This window comes from Umbelopsis ramanniana (assembly GCF_025399195.1).
Source record: "Umbelopsis ramanniana AG unplaced genomic scaffold K450scaffold_22, whole genome shotgun sequence".
NCBI lineage: Eukaryota > Fungi > Mucoromycota > Umbelopsidomycetes > Umbelopsidales > Umbelopsidaceae > Umbelopsis > Umbelopsis ramanniana.
In genome coordinates, this window is record NW_026252108.1 from 167,732 (window position 1) to 187,007 (window position 19,276).

A 19,276-nucleotide genomic window follows, 5' to 3' on the forward strand; every position below is an offset into this window, starting at 1 on the left:
TTGTGGTTCTCTGGCAGTAATTCTGGTTTCTTTCTTTCCAAGCTTCGAAACAACATCCCTTTAACCCAAGCCAGCATCTATCTTTGAGCCTATATAGTATATATTATCTGGGATATATATTATATCACTCTTCCCTCCTCACCTCGATATATGTGTCAACGCTTACTTTCTCACATTCTATAAATGTCATCAATGTTCGTACAAGACCAACATGCGGGTTCTGGCGCAGGTCAACCATCTCAACAAAAACCAGATCAATCTCGGCCGAAGAGACCACGTTCAAGCTTGGCTGTAAGTGGATTCATAACCCCCTTGGTGTAGTCTTCCCGCTCATGCCGAAACTCATTTTGTCTATATTTTTCTCTATGCCCTTGATAGTGTATTCGGTGTCGAAAGAAGAAGGTCAAATGTGATTTTGTCCAGCCTACATGTGGCCGTTGTTCAATTGCTGGACTTCCTTGTAGTTATGCTACTCCACCTCGACGTGTAGATGGCCATGCCTTCGATCAACTTGGTAACCACGTTGAGGAATTGAAAGAAAGGATGCAAAAAATGCAGTCAGAGTTGGCCAAAATGAAGAACAATCTGCATCCTTTCAATCCCTCTTCTTCTAATGCCTCTGGCTCAAATCAAACCGAGGAAGAAGACAATCGCTATAGCCCTAATTTCGATCCTCTCAGTCAACACCAATTTAACCCACGCAATAGCATGAGTTTGATTGCCCCTCCGCCTCAAATGCCTCCTGCCCAACAACAACCAGTCACTTGGAAGCTATCTTTATCTCCATCTGGTCTCCGCATCGATACCAATATCGCTAGTGTGGCCGATTTATACCGAATTCTGTTGAATGGTATCTCCCAGTTGAACATCAATACCGATTCTACTAATTTGTTCAGTACGGACTCCATTCGTGGTGAAGGTAGCAAGTCACGCTCAAAGGGCTGGAACAAGAAAGCTTCAAAAGCTATTGAGACCGCAGGCCCTGCTGGCGTTGCTGGTGATACCAAAGCAAGCCCTCCTGTCGGAGTGGCGCCCGATTCCACAACAGGCAATGCACAAGGCAGACTGTGGGAGGTCGATGATCGTGAAGCCCGTGCTATTCAGCAAGAGCGTATTAGACAGAAAAACGAGTCGGAAGGAGTACCGCAGCATACACTTGATCACCTCATGCACAACACCTATCATCGCTGCTTTATGGCCTACGAAATCGTTGACAAAGAAACTTTCATGGAGCAATATTCATCTGTGCAAGGCCTGGACCCTCTGTTGTTGAACTCCATCTATGCTTGGGCATCTAAACATGGATGTATTTATCATAATGTAAACTCAGATCGAGATCCTACTACCATGGGCGATCCATATTTCAAGAATGCTCGACAACTGCTTAAAAAGTGCTTTGATGTCAGCTCTCCTACCACTATTCATGCGTTACTCAATCTTTACATGTATCAGCTCAGTAGTGAACGCTCTAGCTTGGCCTATCTTTATATTGGTCTTGCTATTCGTATGGCTCAAGATCTCAAGTATCACAAGAAGGATTACGTTCCTGCAGACCCAAAGCAACGCGAAACAAGCAAGCGACTTTGGTGGTCCGCTTACTGGCTTGACCTGTGTGCTGCTTTAGAATCCAACAGACCCACTATGGTGGATGACAAAGATTGTGATATTGATTATCCAGTTAAATTGGATTCAGAAGATGATGAAACTGGTTACCGTATTGATTTCTGTGTGCATTCCATCAAGTTGATGAAGATTCGCAAAGACATCACCAAGCATTTACCTTCTGAGCAATCTGGTCAGTCGCTGCTCTCCGCCATTTCTAAACTTGAAAATTCATTGACCAACTGGTTAAATGAACTGCCTCAATATCTTCATTTCGAACAAGATGAAACTTTGCAAAAAACCGGCACCTTCTGTGATGAGGCTAGACTGATATTGAACATTCAATACCAAACCACCTGGATCATGCTTCATCAATTCTTCCTTCCCAAACAAGATCAGACCGCTACTCCAGTGGCGCTATTATCATTGAACATTTGCACCAAGTCCGCCAATTTCATTACGCGAATGCTTGACATCTACGCCAATAACCTCAGTTGGTGTCAATTCTTCCATAACATGGACGGTATCATTGCTAGTGTCGGTATACATCAAGTGAATGCTCAGTCTAGCGAGAAAGAGGTTGCTTTGCTGGCAAAGCGTAATCTGATCATCACTTCCAACGTACTTCGTGATTCACCTTTGGTATATATGGAGAAGATCAATGAGATTATTGACAGTATTGACGATTACATGCGTAAGAACAACTTCCCAACTGATTTGAATCAACTTCCCGCTGTCAGTGAGAATTCCGTCAATCAGCAATCCATTTCGTCTGTTTTCCATCCTGCCATCTTTGAAACTTCACCAAAGCCAAAAGCTTCCCCCAACTCAGGTTCGCTCAATCAGTTTGGTCAAATGAAGTCCCCGCAAGCCAGTCACCAGCCACCGTCTATGATGAGTCCTGGTATGCCAGGTATGGGCCAAGCACCGCAAAAGCAGCAGCAGCAGCAACAACAACCCAAGGTACCAGGAGGCCAGCAACGTATACCCAATCAACAAGGCGTTCGAATGCAAAGTGGCTCTTTCCAACAGCAGCAACAAAACAACACTGGTATGCCAACCAATGCGGGTATGCAAAATATGATGACCAGTATGTCCATGCCTTCAGGGTCATTTATTGCACCTCAAATGCAAAATCCTGGTCAACTTGATAACCAGAATTCGGCCGATAGCGTTTTGCTGGATTCCAACATGCAGCTATTCAATGACCCAGGTCTAGTCAGTGGCTTCAACATCGATGGCAGCAATGATAATGGAAATACCGATATGAGTCAATTGTTGTTCCGCAACGTTGGGGTCAATCTTGTTGATCCGTCTGGCAATTTGCAAAATGCTCAGCATCTTTTCCAACCCATGAGTTCACCTTTTGAACATCCAAATTCAAATGCCTTCATGTCACCGCAAGCTGGTCAACAAAATTTTGCTCCTTCTTCACGAACCCCCACTCCCAGCGCTTCATTCAATCAGTCTAATGTACCTACTTCTACTGCTGGCCCTAATTATTTTGATCAATCTCGACCCAATGCCAATGCTCAGCAATATCAACAATACCTAGGAGCTCATAACCTATTCCAAAATATGCAGCAGCAACAGCAGCAACAGCAATCACAAGCTCAACAAACATCACCACAACCTTTTGCCAGCTCAATGATGGGACGACCTCCTTTCGCTGGACAACAAACACAGCTTGGCATACAAGGTGAACATGGTGATCAGCAGTCGCCAAGTGGCACAGGTTTTGTTGGAGGAGACACCGGTAACTTCTTTGATCAAATGAACATGGATCCAGCTACCATGAGCGCTCTTTTCTATGGTACACCCGTGGTGGGTAACGGACCCGAAGGATATGGAGACTTTTCATTTGGAAGTGGTGGTCAAGATCTTGGTGGATTTACTGGCCTTGATCCAAACCTACAGCAACAGCAAATGCCAGGGAGTAGCGCGGCGAGTAGAAAACGAGTTCACCCACCTGAATGGGATGAAAATGCATAGACTAACACGCCAACAATCAGTACCAAAAACACCATCCTTATCAAAAGAAAACCACAAAAAAAGGGGAATTTTTCAACTTTCTTATATTCTACTCTTGTATTTTGAGCACGCCGTTGTTTGTTACTCGCTGCACCTAGTTTTGCTGTTTCTTTGTGAAGATACCTTATAAATTTTTTTTTTATTTCCTCTCTTATCTCTTTCTTTTTTCTTCTCCTATGTAATTGCTTCTTCTTTCTTCTATCTTCAATCTATATAAAAGAGCATCTTTTTATATATCGCGGTAGCCTGCATATTAAAAAAACAAAAAACAAAGGGCAACTGGGTCATACTTTTCTTCGGGTGTAAAAGTGGAATAATGGTATTTACATCTCAATGTATCGCTGTATTCAGCGTCTAAGACAATGGGGGGGGGTTTTTTTGGTAGTGATGGTAAGGGCATGGGAGATAATACTATTACAGGCAGAAACAGCAAATGAGAGATATGATTTTTAAACCAAAAGAGTTCTTTCACGTTGCTCTCGCAATTGGGTAATGTCCATTTCGGCGTAAAACACGTTACGAATAGACGCTCGTAAATTCACATCGACCACCAGCTCATGTTCATATCCAATCGGTGGTTCTTGGATTTCCGCGCTCTCCTCCTCTATCCGTTCATGGTTACTGCTAGATGTGTCATTGCCTGCTGCTGCTGCTACATTGGCTGCGGTTGTAGTGACTCTTTGCAGTAACGCCGATGTCAGGCTTGATGATGTAAAAATCAGAATTACTTGAAAACATAAAATAATGAAATCCAAGACTATGAGTCGTAACTTTGATGGCTTGTAAACTGGAATCATAAGCAAATGTTTAGCACATTTCTGATAAATATGAAGAGGCATTTCATAAACACCAACGTCATATAGCGTAGTTGGGCACTCTATACTTACCACGACCGACGAAGTCAATCAAAAGACCATATTGCGCAGGCTCCGATGTTGCGTGCAATAGCAGACAAAGTATAAATCCTCCCAGTGCAATACCAAGTGCCGTTCTCAATGTTCGGGCAATCGATCTTGGAGATAAAAACTAGAAATGCAAGTTTAAATCAAAACACCATCCGTACTACGTGCTCTCGCGAAGCATCCAGAAAAGACCTTACCAACTGGATCAGTATCCGAAAGAGCAAGACCAGTAAGCTGGCATCCAGTAAATATATGTATGCAAACTGGCAATACAGTAAAAAGTCGAGAGACCGTATGACATCTCGCTTAGCATATAAGCCCATCTTGCTCCCGATTTGCTTGCAATGTTGGTTGCAAAGTGGACTCACAGGGATGCATTTTTACCCGCTACATGATGATCATTGATCACCTGACATGTTAATTTCCATTTTCACGGTTTTTGGGTCTCCGAACAACTTTTTTTTTGGAAGGTATCCCTCTCACCAGCTTCATCTTGCTACTCGTTCATCCGCTCTTCCAATTCACAAAGTGCCAACATGGCAAGATCTCAAGACTTCTTACCTCTGCATAGCAGATCTGGTAATCGTTCCTTAGCGCACTATGCCAGACTGGTCACATCACGGCGAAACCTACTCTACAAAGTCATCATAGCTGGATTCCTCATTACCATGCTACTATACGCTACTACACGACCAGTAGCACATAGCAATTCTATGTTTTCAGATCAAGTCATCTCGCCGGACGAGATCAAAAATAATCCAATAAGCAAACCAGACTGGTCCAAGGAGAGCTTGAGTACGGACATCCTGAATAGACGAAGTATTTACACCCCCCAAATGTTCACTCCCGAGCAACTCAAGCACAATGGTCTAAAGCCTGTCACCGCTGTCCTCCTGGGATGGAAGCGCTTCGAGTCTTTGAAGTTTGTCATCCAATATCTTACAAGATATCCTTTTATCAAAGAAATCATCATTTGGAACAACAACTTGGATACCAGACTCAATATTGCTGTAAGTATTAAAGCTAACTGTAGTGCTTTTTTGTCAGACAACTTATGCTCTTGCCACTTGTAGGACTTTGATTTGGATGTTGCTCAATCAATGCATGTTGAAGTTAGAGTCTTTAATTCATATGAAAACTTGCACGATACCGCAAAATACACCACATGCTCCATGGCCCAATATGAATTTTGTTACTTTCAAGACGACGACTGGTTAAATGTGTACATGGACAGCATGTATACTAACTTTTTGCGTTATCCGGATCTCATTCATTCCAACACCATGCCCATCATTCACCTTGAACACAAGCGATGGCAGTTCACCAACCCTGGTAAGACATTACATACCTGCATTGAATGTTCGCCACATGATGCTAACCGTCGTTCAAAAAGAAATCAATATGCACACTGGTTTTACTTGGCTTGGTTGTGGAGCATTTGTTCCGAGATGGAAAGTCCAAAATTTCCTTGCTCAATTAGGCTCAGCAGGACTTGGAAAAGATCGTCTCCGCTTGGCAGACATGTACTTCTCCATATGGACAAATCAATATCCATGGCAATTATCCAATCCGCTTAATCCGTTGGATCAGAACGAAGGCTGGAGTGATGGTGTCGATCAATGGGCTATTGTCTATCAGAATGTGGTATGTGCTACGTTGCAAGATCTAACCGTTTTCAGAAAAAATGCTTAATTTTTTTGCTTTCCATGCCTCGTTTACAGTATGATGCAGCATCTCGACTCTATACAGCATTAGAAGCAAACGCTGTCTTGACCAGAAATGACTATTTTATGCGAGATGAAGAAGAACCAAAGGCGGCAGACAGAGATGTTCGGTAAGTTCAACAATCATGCATCGTCGCTGGGTATGTCTTGCAAATCTAATCCAAGCTCTTTCCCCACGTAGTGCCCCTTGCTATAATGATAGATGTCTCTTTATTACCAGCATGGAGCCTTTCCCTGCTCCTGAAAGCGTTGCGTTTGACAATGTTAACATCACTCATGTTAAAGATCAAGAAGCTATCTTTAATACTTTGGACTTCCCCAGTAACACATTCTGGGATGAGCATGCTTACCACAAGGCCGTTGATGGTAATCCCAACACATGCTGGAATAGCTACAGAAGTAAGTATCGAGGAAAAAAAATATATTTTGTGGATGTGAGAAACTGACATATACCAAACAAACCCGACCTATATAGAACCTTCTAAAGGCGACAATTTTGGGTTACGGTTCGTACGAAATACGAAAGCAAATACCTTTACCATCACATTTTCCAAAGACAGCACCGCTTTTGAAAATGCGCTGTCTTTATCTGCCATTGGTGTAGCAAGCGAAGAATGGGTTAGTGTTTTTGTCAAGTATACCACATTGCTCTCTGTTATTGACCAAATCTTTCATGCTCTTTTAGATTCCTTGTCAGTCGCAAGTCGTCCACAGTAGTCACGTAAACCAAATTTCATTCAGCTTCCATTGTCCATCTACTGAAGCCGGTATCAAGGGAATCCGTGCTACGTTTACCCAAGATATGTCGGACTCAGTCGACGTTTGCGGCCTTGCACTAGATGACTTTTCCGTTTAGATTTTTTAACGGCGGATATATTCACTGTATTTATTGATCATGCACCACCAATCAAATCAAAAGAAATTACAATCACTTAAGCTATAATAAACACTCTCTGGGTGATAAGGCAAACATTACGCTTTGAAATCCCAAGGTTGTGCTGTAATTCACGTGACTTCCCTTTTAAAGGTGGCCTTACATCGTCCGCACTTTCGCTGACTTGTGAAGTTGCACACCCAGCTGAAAGGTTAACGACGGCTCCATGACAGACGCTGGCAGTAGACCTCTTCCAGGTCTTCCCCCAGGATCCCCTGTTCCTATTTCGAGATCACCCACCATGTCGCCATCGCTGTTTCAGCAGACTCCGCGCGACACCATTTCGCGATCGTTTTGTCCTGTAGTAGCCGTTGCTGCCAGTTCAGATGCAAACGATGCAGCCAAAGCCAACAATCTGGGAACGTTTATAGATCTAATACAACCTTTTGGTGATCTCATTGAAGGCAGAGGTAATGTCCATTGTCTTGTCTCTGCTATTCCCTCACCTCAGTATTAGCGACCTTAGATAGGCTCGAATAAGTTTTACATAACACCTTCAACTACCCCGCTCTTTGCAATGCAAGCACCATCTGAACTTATTCTCATCATTTTGAATTTTTTCCAACAGTATCTCCGAGAGACTCTCAAGGATTGCCGAATCCGATAGAAAACTTTAATATTCGATTTGAAGACTTCAATAATCTTGGCGCCAAAGATCATAGAGCAGTATTCAGAGTCATTGATGATTATGTCAAGAATTGTACAACAGGAGTTATGGATCAGGACCTTAAGAACATTGAAAAGGCAGCAGATATTGGAGACGACTATCTTGGAAGTAAGCAATCTTAAGTCTGTTACTGGAAAAGTTGGGTTGAGTAAAGCTTACGTCGTTTTATGTTGCTAGAAAACATGGATGAAATGACGCCTTGGTACGCTGAATTTAGACACCTTATTCTTTCGATCAAGGGAATCTCCGAGCATGAGACGTTTGACCATCCAGTCGCTATCGTATATGCTGTCAGCTCATCTACCCCTGACCCGATGGCGACTATGATGGAGCTGGTTGATTCACACAGCATTGTGCCTGGCTCGGAGCGAGGATTCATAGACCCAAATATCTTACGGTACTATGTCCTGATCCATGATGGACATGTAGCCAGTATTGATACGTAAGTGGATAGGAGACTTGCTTTGTTTGTTGTCACAGAAATGTTGGTTTTCGTACTGATATTCTCAATCCTGCTATGTTTAGCTCTAATGAGGTGCTTGATAAAATGAAAAGACAATTTGGATTGCATTGCCATTTATTGAAACTCAATACACGACCTCGAGATGTACCTACCGGCGATTTGTTATCCGGTGAACATACCTTCAATCAAGACGCACCACCACAGCAAACCGTCGAATATGCCGCTCGACAACAAATATGGTCAGATTTCTTGACCGAAAAGTATGACATTGAATCCCGACTTCGTGCCTATTCAGAGGGGGTTCCTCAGTCACAAGATACTGTCTTCACGCCAGCCAACATTCCATCAGCTCCTTCATCTCCTTCCGTGCCAAACTTATCTCGTTCTACATCAGTCTCGTCCAATCTTGCCCAGGTTGCTCACAACGTTCATGCTCCACTCCAATCTGGCCCGCAAACCCCTAGTACAGAGTTCAGTTCCTTTGAACAAGCAGGGACTGGAAGTGAAGTATGGAACACACCCATCTCTCAAAGCTTACAAGGCCTTGGTTTGATCACTACCGATAGCTCGCCTCCAGATCTAGATTATGGAAAGTACTTGACGACTGAAGATATTATGGGAATCAAAGTGTTTGTCCGAGAGATGGTTGTACAGAGCTTGATTCCGTTCATGGAAAGGAACATGCAATTGTGGAATGAACAAGTTGCTGCTGCTCGAAGAGGACTTAGTGGCCGCTTTTTCGGCGCTAGCAGGCGATTGTTTGGATCTTCAGCTCGGTCGCCAAACCCACACTCTGTTCAATCTATACCTGCATTTGGGCCTAACATACCTATTGGAACAACGACTGTGACCATATATCCTCATAATGCTCCAGAGGCTCAGATGCGAAAACTTGCTGATTTTGCTTTTATGCTACGCGACTACAAGTTTGCCCTCAATATTTACGAGGCTGTGAAGCGAGATTATGCTACAGACAAAGCTTGGAAACATCATGCAGGTGTACAAGAAATGATCGGTACCTGCTTGCTTTTGGCCAACCAGCCATTACCTAGCAAGAACGAGGTTGATCAAGCTTATGAGAAGGCCGTACAGCAATATCTGACACGTTGCATGTCATCATTCTTTGCCACTCGTTCCACTGTCATCTATTATGAATTACTCAAATCAAGAAGAATGTGGAGAGAGGTACCAACTGCATTGGTGAGGATGACTGGTGAGGATTCGGATTTGCGTAGTGCATTGTTCCTGGAACAAGCGGCACATTGCTTTTTACGAACACCTCGGCCTATGGTTCGAAAGTATGGGTTCCACTTGATAATGGCTGGCCATCGATTTGGAAAAGCGGTGCAAGTGAGTGTGTTTACTATCGTAGTGATGTTTTCGTTACTGATACAACTTGAACTGACATGATGATCGTCCCCAATTAGCGTCAGCATGCTTTCCGTTGTTACACTCTGTCATACAAAATGTTCGCCGACCATGGTTGGACTCTTGCTGAAGATCACATTAATTTTGCTCTAGGAAAGCATGCATTCCACTTGGGTGACCTTGAGACTGCTGTTAGCTACTTTACCAAACTCTTGAAGAACAGCCAGCAACCTCCTGCTCAACAAGTCGCTTATCTAAGAGAATTCTTATTTATTTACAAGGTAGGGTTGGTCAGGATTTGATCATCTTTTCGATTGACGATGTACAAAAGTGTTCTAATCTCTCCTGTGATTATGTTATAGCAATATGCAGCGCAAGTTGGAATCGACCCACTAGTACAATCTTTGGATGGCCTACCTCTACCAGTATTCGATGATAGAAGCGTGCGCGTTGGCCTTTCCAATGAACAAGAATCGAGCGAAAATGAAGATGTTTGGTTGAGCATGGAAAAAGATATGTTGGACGAGGATATATCGGCTGGTGTTATTACCGGACGACGAAAGGCGCTGGCTCTTCGACAGCATGACGATGCAAGACTTGTCTGTGCCGTTGGTGGTAGGTTTTACGAAATTTGCGAGTAACGGTATTGTTCTTGGTAGTAATGTATTGCTTTTTGGATAACATATAGAACCAGCAACAGTCCACATTCATTTGTTTAACCCACTTCAAATTTCTATCTCATTTTCCGACATCATGCTCGGGTGCATGTCCACTGATGCTGAGGTTTCCTCTGCCGAAGACGAATCTTCCTTTTCTCACGATATGATTTTTGGCGCTCACGACAAGGAAACAGACATGTATGCGTTCGAATCCTTTGAGCTACAGAAGATAGACGAATTGGTTTTAGAACCTCTTGAGAGGAGAACGGTCTGTGTTTCTTATTATTTGAAAAACATGCTTTTTTTTTTTTCATGACAATGTTTACTTACTATCGCCCGCCCAAACTTTAGATTACTCTTGGAGTCATACCAAGGAAGGAAGGGTCCATCCGCATTGTCGGCCTCCACTATACCCTCAACAATCTTGTACACACGTTCCACAAGTTTGAGAAGAAAGGAAGACGACTTAATGATACAAAGGAGCATCAAATGGGGACGTTTTATGGCCCAGACAAATCGTTGGATATTCATGTTACTTCGCCAATGCCGTTATTGGATGTTGCTTTCCACAAATGTCCAGAGCTACTTCTTTCCGGAGAAGTGTGTCAGATCATGCTTGAGATCAGCAACAAGGGTAATGTCGGCTTGACTGCTCTACGAGTTATGACTAGTCACCCGTGCTTCTTTTCCATCGGCCCCAGTTCAGATAGCGACAAGGATGTCTATAGTACGTTACCCCAGTTTCTATTCATTCTGATGTGATCTACTATACTAATATGTTATACCCTAACTTAGTGTCAAGCGATACCACTGAAGCAAGGACTGAGCAAGTCCTAAGCCAACAGCGCAATGAGTTGTATAATACAAGTGTATTACCAATCGAACTTCCTGCTAACGATAACGGTGCTCGTATATTGGAGCCTGGCACCACCACTTTAATACCTTTATGGATACGTGGCGATCGTATTGGCAAACATCTTCACAAATTTTTATTCACATATCAGTCGGTGGTAAGTTGAGGATCCTTGCAGGTGATGCAATGGGCAATCGATGAACAGTGACTAACCCATATATCTGAAGAACGAAAACAAAGCCATTGCCCATCGTAATTTACGATATACTATTAGCACTCAGGTTCTACCATCTCTGAAGATTAATGCGTTTACAAGACCCAGTACAAAGTCACTTAATGAGTTCATCCTTGGTATTGAGGTAAGACTATGTCCACTGCATATCCATAATGAGATTCATTCAATTGACTTCTTCTGTTTCTCTTCATTAGACTGAAAACTTGCAAACCGTAGCTGAATTCCAGCTCAACCAACTTACAGCTGCTAGCCCAGGCTGGACCATCACACCTTTGAATATCGATTTGGATTCAAGGTAAGTTACAAAACCCATAAAACTGAACGTTTAGAAAGAACAAGTAGATTAACGTTACGCATGTAGCGACGATATGCAATCCAAAGCATTCATCCCACCTCGACAAACCACCTTCACATACTACAAAATCCATCGTGCTAGCCATTCTGAAAATGCCGAAGCCATCTCTCCAGAGCGTTGGACATCAAATGCCCTCGAAGGCTTACTAACAAATAGCCAGAAAAATGAGCACCCACCACCAGTGGATTTGCACGTTACAAATTTGTCGTTTGTAAGTTACTGCGTCCTGCCCAGTTCATCAACTTGATCGCATTTTTTCCTAACAATGTTTCTCAGAGAAAACAATTGATACCTTATGATGTTGAACCTCTCCACAGTTTCTCTTCCACATCGCGTATGCTATGGCGTACCAATACCCTTGCCACTCAATTTCCTAGTATTTTAAGCAAGCAACAGAAAACGACATTTACAATGTACGAAACCAATGACATTGACCTCTCACTGTTCTGGGAGATTCCTAAACGAGTGGATTCAGCTGTGCCTATCCGAAGAGGTCATCACTATATTATAGGCATTAATCTGGCTGTTCCGCAGAACCCATTCCAAGGAAAGCTACTATCTAAACCGACGCCTCGTGTAATGTTTGAAGCGACTGCTAAAGAGCGGTTACAACTTGTCAACAGCTTGACACGAAACCGAGCTTTCAAGGATGAGAGTCCAGTCAAAATTATGGTGAAGTGCCATGACTATCACAAACACGACTTTATTCAGGAAGGGTGAGTGTCTCTTGTATTCATTCTGTTTCAAAAAGAAATCCGTTCATCTGACCCGGTATGGTTTTGCAGCCTGGTCACCATCCCTATTACAGTATTACTGAAGAACTGTTCTTGGAGTAAAACGGTTGTGTACACTTTAGAGCTGCTTTCATCGACTGATTGGCAATCTTTACAATCTGGCAAAGGGTAGGTTTGCGATGAGGTGTACGAAACAGTGAATGATTTAATTGACGTTTCTTTCTCGTACTAGTGCGGCGGTCAAACCAGCACAGGGCCTCAATCAATTTCACTGGTCGGGATCAACACTGCAAAACAACACCTTGAAGCCAAACGAAACCGTAGAACTAACAGCACATGCTTGTTTCCAACAAGCCGGTATTTACGATGTTAATCGATGGCGCTTATCCGTACAAAATTTGACCGAGGATGGTACGCCTGATTTAGACAGTGTACCTCATATACAGCTACCAACCCTTCCACAAATCATTTCTATCCAATAGAATAGATTTCCTTAACCCTTCTCCCTATTTTTGTTCCAATACTACGCTCCCCTGTAGAGAATGAATATATTATAATGCACATTTAAGTCGTTTGAGGAGAAAAAGCGTTACGCTGCATGGTGGAAATTTTTGCTCAATGGCCAGGCAAGCATTGTGGCTTTGACTGGGTGATGTCATCACCCCCGATTTTTGCCTAGGCGGTCTCTACCATCAAGCAACCTGGAAACGAAACATAGGATTCCTGACTCGCTTACTACAAAGTCGCCATGGCATCACTTATTGTTAAGACCGCTGCACCTTCAATGCGCAACGGAATGAAGTTGGCAACCGTCAGCACTGTTGCTCGCCGTTTCGCGTCATCCGGCAAAGAGATTCAACATGGTACCATTGATACAGATGTTTATCCCGCTGATGCCGTCTCTGGAGCACCTGGTCAGTATTGTTTGAAGAACTAACCAACAGAGATACGAAGATATTGTTTACCAGAATAATAACGCAATACTCTTTCGTTTCATCTTGAATTCGCTTTTGTTTTTTTTATATGTTCCTCGAATGGCATTGACATGGTTATCGCATTTTCATTACAACCATCCACAACAACCTACCATCTTATTTTGCTCGGTTACAGAGGCCCTTCGTGAGCGCACTGTTCGTATCTACCGCCCAGCTAGAACCGCAACTCAATCCGGCAAGCAAGGTGCCAAACTCTGGAAGATTGATTTCGATATCTTGCCCGACGGTGCACGCTGGGAAAACCCTCTTATTGGATGGGCCTCCAGTTCCGATTACCAACAGGCCTTGACCATGAAGTTCGCTGAGAAAGATCAAGCTATCTCATTTGCCGAAAAGCAAGGTAAGTTCAGGTGGCTTCAAAATGGGTGGGTGGATGGTATTAGTGACTAATGGCTATTTTGATTAGGATGGAACTACTATGTCCAAGAACCCAAGGAGGTCAAGTTTATTAAGAAGTCGTATGCTGACAACTTCAAGTACTCTGCAGGAAAGCTGAGAAACATCAAGACCAAATAGATAGAGCGTTTGATATTTTGTTTGCTATTTCGTAATTACGCTTTGCTCAATCAGTCCAGCGAACGCTTTGTATAAACCCCCATCTCGAAAAGATAAATGCCATAAAAAAGAAAGGAATGATATCGGACTTGCAATGCCATCGGTAGACCCTGCGTGAAGCTTTTTATTTGAACTTGGTATGTAATAACTTTGATGGTTCACCGTGTTTTTTTAAAAGCCAAACGGTCGAGTCATAGCGGCATCTGAAATATCCAATCCAGTGTTGACTGGTTACTTGCCAAGCTCAGATCGCCGTTGTCTCAGTTTCATCAAATCCTAGTAACATTCAGCATTGGGAACCTTTGAAATTTGTAATGCTATCGAATGGCTCATTCTCCTTGCGCTCTTTACATAGTGTTTGTTTGTCGTTAAAAACAATCGTCAAGGTAATATGTATATACACCTACCATAGCTGGCAACGGGCCTTTAAAAAATATAGTATACGCTAAATGACTTTTTGCCAAACTCCTACAGGCGATGAGATCACTTTGAAACACACGACGTTTTTTTCTGCGTAGATAAGTGGGTGGCAGCACTTGCAAAAGTGGATGAAAAGTCGATTGAGCTTAAGAGCGTATGGCAAAAGAAAGAACGGTGGAATAAGTGACCCCCAGGGTATGACAGAGCCAATTGGATATACCATGTACTGACTAAAACGGAAACTAGACCGTGTACTATTGCGTGACTGCCTGTGAAAATTGGCTTACCTGAGTGCAATGTGGGAATTTTTCTACCCCTCTTTTTATAGCTCTTGTTCCACACCTCTTTCATCCTTTTTTCTTTTTGACCATGTCTGTCTTAGCTCAAGCTACTCACCATAGCTCACCTGGCAAAGGTTCTATCGTCTGCCACAATTATGGAAGCAAAACAAAGTTTTCAAGGATAACCGCGCAATATCCACTCAAATTCGTACCTTCAAAGGGACATCATGAAAAGATCGCAGTAGCCCATATGTTGAGCAACGGCACCACTTCTGGAGATCATTTGGACATCAACGTCGAACTTCAAGAGAATACCAATTTGTTGCTACTGACAAGGGGAAGCAATAAACCTAGTGGATGTACTAGCACTGCTGCACCTCCACCATCTCCACCACTGGATGCCACAGAGGCAAATGATGCCGATATTGAAACTTTCAATCTCAAAGGTTCATCACAAACTATCAAGGCAACTCTCACCCCCACATCAACCCTTATTGTCTTGCCCTCAGCCACTCATTTCAGAGATGCTTCTCATTTTTCCCATCAATCCTATTACTTACAAAGCGAAGGCCGAGCCACGTCACAACTGGTTTTACTTGATTGGCGGACGGCCATTTCAAGAGATGATATGTGGCATTCAAGCCAACTGGATATCTTTATGGACCACACTCCTATAGTACGAGACAACATGTTGATTACAGACCCACTTCCAGGAAGCAGAGGGCCTCAATGCTTTGCCACTTTGATCGTCATCGCTAGCCCAGATGCGACTGACTCCTTGCAAGCTGGTGTTACCGCCATTCGTGCTCTCCCAAATACGAATGATCCCCGTTTGCGGTGGAACATGCAGCCTATTCCAAATGGTGTTCTAGTTCGCATTGCTGGGGCTTCCACCGATGGAGTTCGAGATTTTGTCAAGTCTGTCTGTCTCAAAGGCCATATTGAGAGCATCATTGGCCACGGACTTTTTGATAGCATTCTTTCATGATGTACATACTTTTTATTATGAACTTTTTTCTCTCTTTCTTTTCTTAACCAACTGCACGCGCATCGTATATTCTTTATAATTTATACGGTCTTTCCTAAATCACACATATCCAAACAACAACAATGCACTTATTTTTTTCTCTGAATTCTATCCCCAAAACTTATTTTTTGAAGTCCCGAACCACAAGGATGGCCGGAGGTAAAAAGAAAATTGCACCAATGAGTAGTAGTACCTTGCAATAAATATATTTTCCCTCACTCACGAAGGCAGACTTGAAAACATGGAAAGAAAATGACAACTTTATCTTTTTGCTTTATCTTGACTAATAGCCTCTACCATCTATCTCATCTCGCCTTATATGGTATAAGCCTCATGAGAAAATCCCAAAATAAGGTTGAAGGCACCTATTGGTGAGTCTTACAGGTGGCTCTCGAGACGGCTGGGAATCCAGTGGGACGAAACTTCCATGCCACGTTCGTCAATAATGAGAGCAGCTTGCAGTACATCACTGATGGTCTGTACATAGACAAACTCAATACTATTTCGGATGGTCTCTGGCACGTCGCCTGTAACGTCCTTTCGGTTCCGCGCAGGTAAAATGATCGTCTTGATGCCTGCTCGATGGGCCGCCAAGACTTTCTCCTTGATGCCACCAACAGGCAGCACACGTCCGCGCAATGATATCTCGCCGGTCATAGCAGTGGTAGTTGGAACCCGTTTGCCAGAGAATAAAGACACAATGGAAGTTGCCAGGGCAATGCCAGCTGAAGGTCCATCCTTTGCCACCGCTCCAGCGGGAAAGTGGATATGAACATCACGATGTTCTACCAAATTAACGTTTGGTGAACGTGTTAGCTTGAGTTCATAAGCCTGCGCCTTCACCCACGTCAAAGCAATTTGGGCAGACTCTCGAATGACGTCTCCTAACGATCCAGTCAGCTGTAGCTTGCCGTCGCCTGGCATATAAGTCGCTTCAATCATGAGAATATCACCATTGCCACTTCCAGAGTAAGCCAATCCGGTGACCACGCCAGCCTCAGCATCGTTCTGGGCGATTTCCTTTTCGTATGTTTGAAGCTGGTGTAAAGACGGCGGGTGATTAGGTTAAAAAAAAAAAGAGATCCAAAAGACCTAGAACTGACTATAAATTAGAACTTACCCCTAAAATCGTTTCCAAGTCTTTTTCAGTAACATGTTGGTTGTAGTTGTCTATGTTTCCAGATTCCTTAAATTCTGCCCATTCGACACATTTGGCGCGTACTACGCTAGCTATCTTTCTTTCGAAGTTGCGCACACCACTTTCTCGGGTATAGTTTTCAGCCAGCTTCAATAGTGTCTCATCGGAAATTTGGACTTGATCGACCTCTAGTCCATGTGCTTTGATCTGCTTTGGCAGCAAATGCTGTCTAGCAATATGCAGCTTTTCTTCAAAGGTATATCCTGGGATTTGAATGACCTCCATGCGATCTAGCAAAGGTGCGGGTATAGTGTCTACGCTGTTTGCAGTAGCAATGAACAAGACTTTGGAAAGATCGAAAGGCATGTTGACGTAGTGGTCCGTAAACGTATTGTTTTGTTCAGGATCAAGAACTTCAAGCAGAGCAGCCGCTGTAAGAGAAATGGAGAGTTAGAACAGATTAATACACGCAAATTAACATAAGCGCCAATTACAAAAAGTCGCTGGCCACTATCACTCACATGGATCACCATAGTAAGACGATTGCACTGTTTTATCAATTTCATCTATTGAGATGGATGGTGTTAGCACCTATGAATCCCGTGATATTAATGCATATCCACCACAAGCGTGTAAACCATACCTAATAATATGACTGGATTATTGACAGAAGCTTTTCGCATTCCATGCATAATCAGCCCAGGAAGTGCTCCAACGTAAGTTCTACGATGTCCGCGAATGTCCGCTTCGTCTCGAACGCCACCCAAGGATATGCGATGAAATTCACGATGCATAGCAGATGCTATCGATTTTCCAAGGGATGTTTTTCCGACACCAGGCTGCATAATGAAACATAATTTAGCATATATTGACCACCAAGTACTTTTGAATTGCATAGCACTTACAGGGCCAACGAAGCAGATGATGGGGGCTTTAAGGTCACCTTTCACCTTGATGACTGAAAGATATTCTAGCACTCGACGCTTGACATTATCCAGGCTAATTGTTTTCCATTGTATCAATTAGGGGTTGTTCTTTTTTTCAAGCAATAAAGGTGAAATATGCCGGTACTTACCCAAAGTGATCGCCATCTAGCTGAGAGCGGGCTTTACTTATATCCAGTACATCTTGTGTGTGCTTAGACCAAGGAAGATCAGCTACAACATCCAGATATGTTCTGGACACCGACCACTCTGCGGAAGAAGGATGGAGTTTTTTCAAACGTTTAAACTCTCGCATGGCAACAGCTTCAGCTTCTTTTGGCATCCGAGCAGCTATAATTCGGCGCTTCAGTTCAGACATCTCTTCATCCTCGGCACTACCAGCACTCCCGCCTTGCGTTTGCTCATCTTTCTCCCCAAGTTCAGTTTTGATAGCATTGAGCTATTAAAATAGATGTATTAGTAAAAGGACTAGTGCAAAGCATTCCCAGTCGCCTATGTCTCTTACCTGTTGTCGTAGATAGTACTCACGTTGCTTCTTGCTCAGCTTTCCTTCAATGTTGCTATGGATTTGTTGCGATATTTTGAGAACCTTTAAGCACTTCATTAGCCAGTCATTCATATCCTATATCCCAACCTGTTACAGCTTTTAAAACTTACATGAAGCTGGCGAGTCATCCATTCATTTGCCATGATCAGTCGGGCTTTCAAAGTGGTTGTCGAGAGATATTCGAGTTTTTCTTCGTAGGTGGTCTCGATGACACTCACGAGTATATTTGCCAAAACGCCAGATTTAGAATTATCCATAAGCTTTGAGAGTTGTGCAATGAGAGGGTCTGGGAGTTGCAGGTCTCGCATTTTTGATATGAAGGATTTGCTTAGTTCTCGGAAAGCGGTGATTTGTGTAAGCAGGTCACCATCTCGGGAATTCACATCCTCCACCTGTTCCACAAAATGTTCTACCTTGGCTAGAAGATGTGGTTTATCCTGAAGCATGGCCTGCACTCGAAACCTTGATACTCCTTCAGCAAAGATAGCGTAGCCTCCAAAGCCGACTCGTTCTACTCGCAAGACCTTGGCCAAACAGCCAAACTGAAACAGACTGTCGGACGGAGTTGATCGGTCTGTCGACCCACTTTGAGGAGGCATTGGCATTTGAGGAGCGGTGGACGGTTCACTCGGACCGTCTTCCACAGCAGAAGGATCACTTCTACCAGAAGTTGAATTCATTAGCGGTACGCAACCTATATATGCGTCCTGACGCCTGTCTTGCCATGTTTGGATTTTCCTAGTTAAAGTACTGGCCTCTCTACCTCGAACGATAACTTTAGTCACAACAAAGGGCAAGAGAACTTTGTTTTCGAGAATGACCAGTGGAATGGAGTCGGGTGC

General features: G+C 43.3%; 7 protein-coding genes across 7 annotated transcripts; 5 read left to right on the forward strand and 2 right to left on the reverse strand.

Moving 5' to 3' along the window:
• The first annotated feature begins 1 nt into the window (after position 1).
• On the forward strand, positions 2-3,923 carry K450DRAFT_237974 (uncharacterized protein). The gene is made up of 3 exons (XM_051588509.1): positions 2-291; positions 379-3,528; positions 3,560-3,923. Exons 1-3 carry the CDS (start codon positions 184-186, stop codon positions 3,761-3,763), a joined length of 3,462 nt encoding a protein of 1,153 aa, XP_051445325.1. The 5' UTR covers positions 2-183; the 3' UTR covers positions 3,764-3,923.
• Positions 3,923-4,863, reverse strand: K450DRAFT_237978 (uncharacterized protein). The gene is made up of 3 exons (XM_051588510.1): positions 4,733-4,863; positions 4,521-4,659; positions 3,923-4,420 (listed from the first exon to the last, which is right to left on the reverse strand). Exons 1-3 carry the CDS (start codon positions 4,856-4,858, stop codon positions 4,083-4,085), a joined length of 603 nt encoding a protein of 200 aa, XP_051445326.1. The 5' UTR covers positions 4,859-4,863; the 3' UTR covers positions 3,923-4,082.
• A 148-nt stretch (positions 4,864-5,011) lies between these two features.
• On the forward strand, positions 5,012-7,276 carry K450DRAFT_237980 (uncharacterized protein). Its single transcript, XM_051588511.1, has 7 exons — positions 5,012-5,545; positions 5,609-5,867; positions 5,929-6,179; positions 6,257-6,369; positions 6,441-6,658; positions 6,735-6,877; positions 6,945-7,276. Exons 1-7 carry the CDS (start codon positions 5,072-5,074, stop codon positions 7,113-7,115), a joined length of 1,629 nt encoding a protein of 542 aa, XP_051445327.1. The 5' UTR covers positions 5,012-5,071; the 3' UTR covers positions 7,116-7,276.
• Position 7,277: 1 nt separating this feature from the next.
• On the forward strand, positions 7,278-13,108 carry K450DRAFT_237985 (uncharacterized protein). The gene is made up of 15 exons (XM_051588512.1): positions 7,278-7,603; positions 7,762-7,968; positions 8,038-8,302; positions 8,386-9,673; positions 9,751-9,972; positions 10,054-10,306; positions 10,380-10,618; positions 10,702-11,077; positions 11,146-11,360; positions 11,431-11,562; positions 11,633-11,733; positions 11,800-12,004; positions 12,070-12,509; positions 12,579-12,695; positions 12,760-13,108. Exons 1-15 carry the CDS (start codon positions 7,360-7,362, stop codon positions 13,007-13,009), a joined length of 4,554 nt encoding a protein of 1,517 aa, XP_051445328.1. The 5' UTR covers positions 7,278-7,359; the 3' UTR covers positions 13,010-13,108.
• A 121-nt stretch (positions 13,109-13,229) lies between these two features.
• Positions 13,230-14,325, forward strand: K450DRAFT_237993 (uncharacterized protein). The gene is made up of 3 exons (XM_051588513.1): positions 13,230-13,441; positions 13,638-13,862; positions 13,929-14,325. The coding sequence occupies exons 1-3, from the start codon at positions 13,276-13,278 to the stop codon at positions 14,036-14,038; spliced, it is 501 nt and encodes a 166-aa protein (XP_051445329.1). The 5' UTR covers positions 13,230-13,275; the 3' UTR covers positions 14,039-14,325.
• Positions 14,326-14,473: 148 nt separating this feature from the next.
• On the forward strand, positions 14,474-16,037 carry K450DRAFT_237997 (uncharacterized protein). The gene has a single exon (XM_051588514.1). It carries the CDS (start codon positions 14,867-14,869, stop codon positions 15,764-15,766), a length of 900 nt encoding a protein of 299 aa, XP_051445330.1. The 5' UTR covers positions 14,474-14,866; the 3' UTR covers positions 15,767-16,037.
• Positions 16,038-16,183: 146 nt separating this feature from the next.
• Positions 16,184-19,039, reverse strand: K450DRAFT_198709 (uncharacterized protein; the record flags this gene model as incomplete). Its single annotated transcript, XM_051584582.1, has 8 exons — positions 16,184-16,843; positions 16,926-17,374; positions 17,465-17,509; positions 17,587-17,782; positions 17,849-17,942; positions 18,019-18,326; positions 18,393-18,509; positions 18,545-19,039. The coding sequence occupies 8 exons, from the start codon at positions 19,037-19,039 to the stop codon at positions 16,184-16,186; spliced, it is 2,364 nt and encodes a 787-aa protein (XP_051445331.1).
• Between the last annotated feature and the right edge of the window lie 237 nt (positions 19,040-19,276).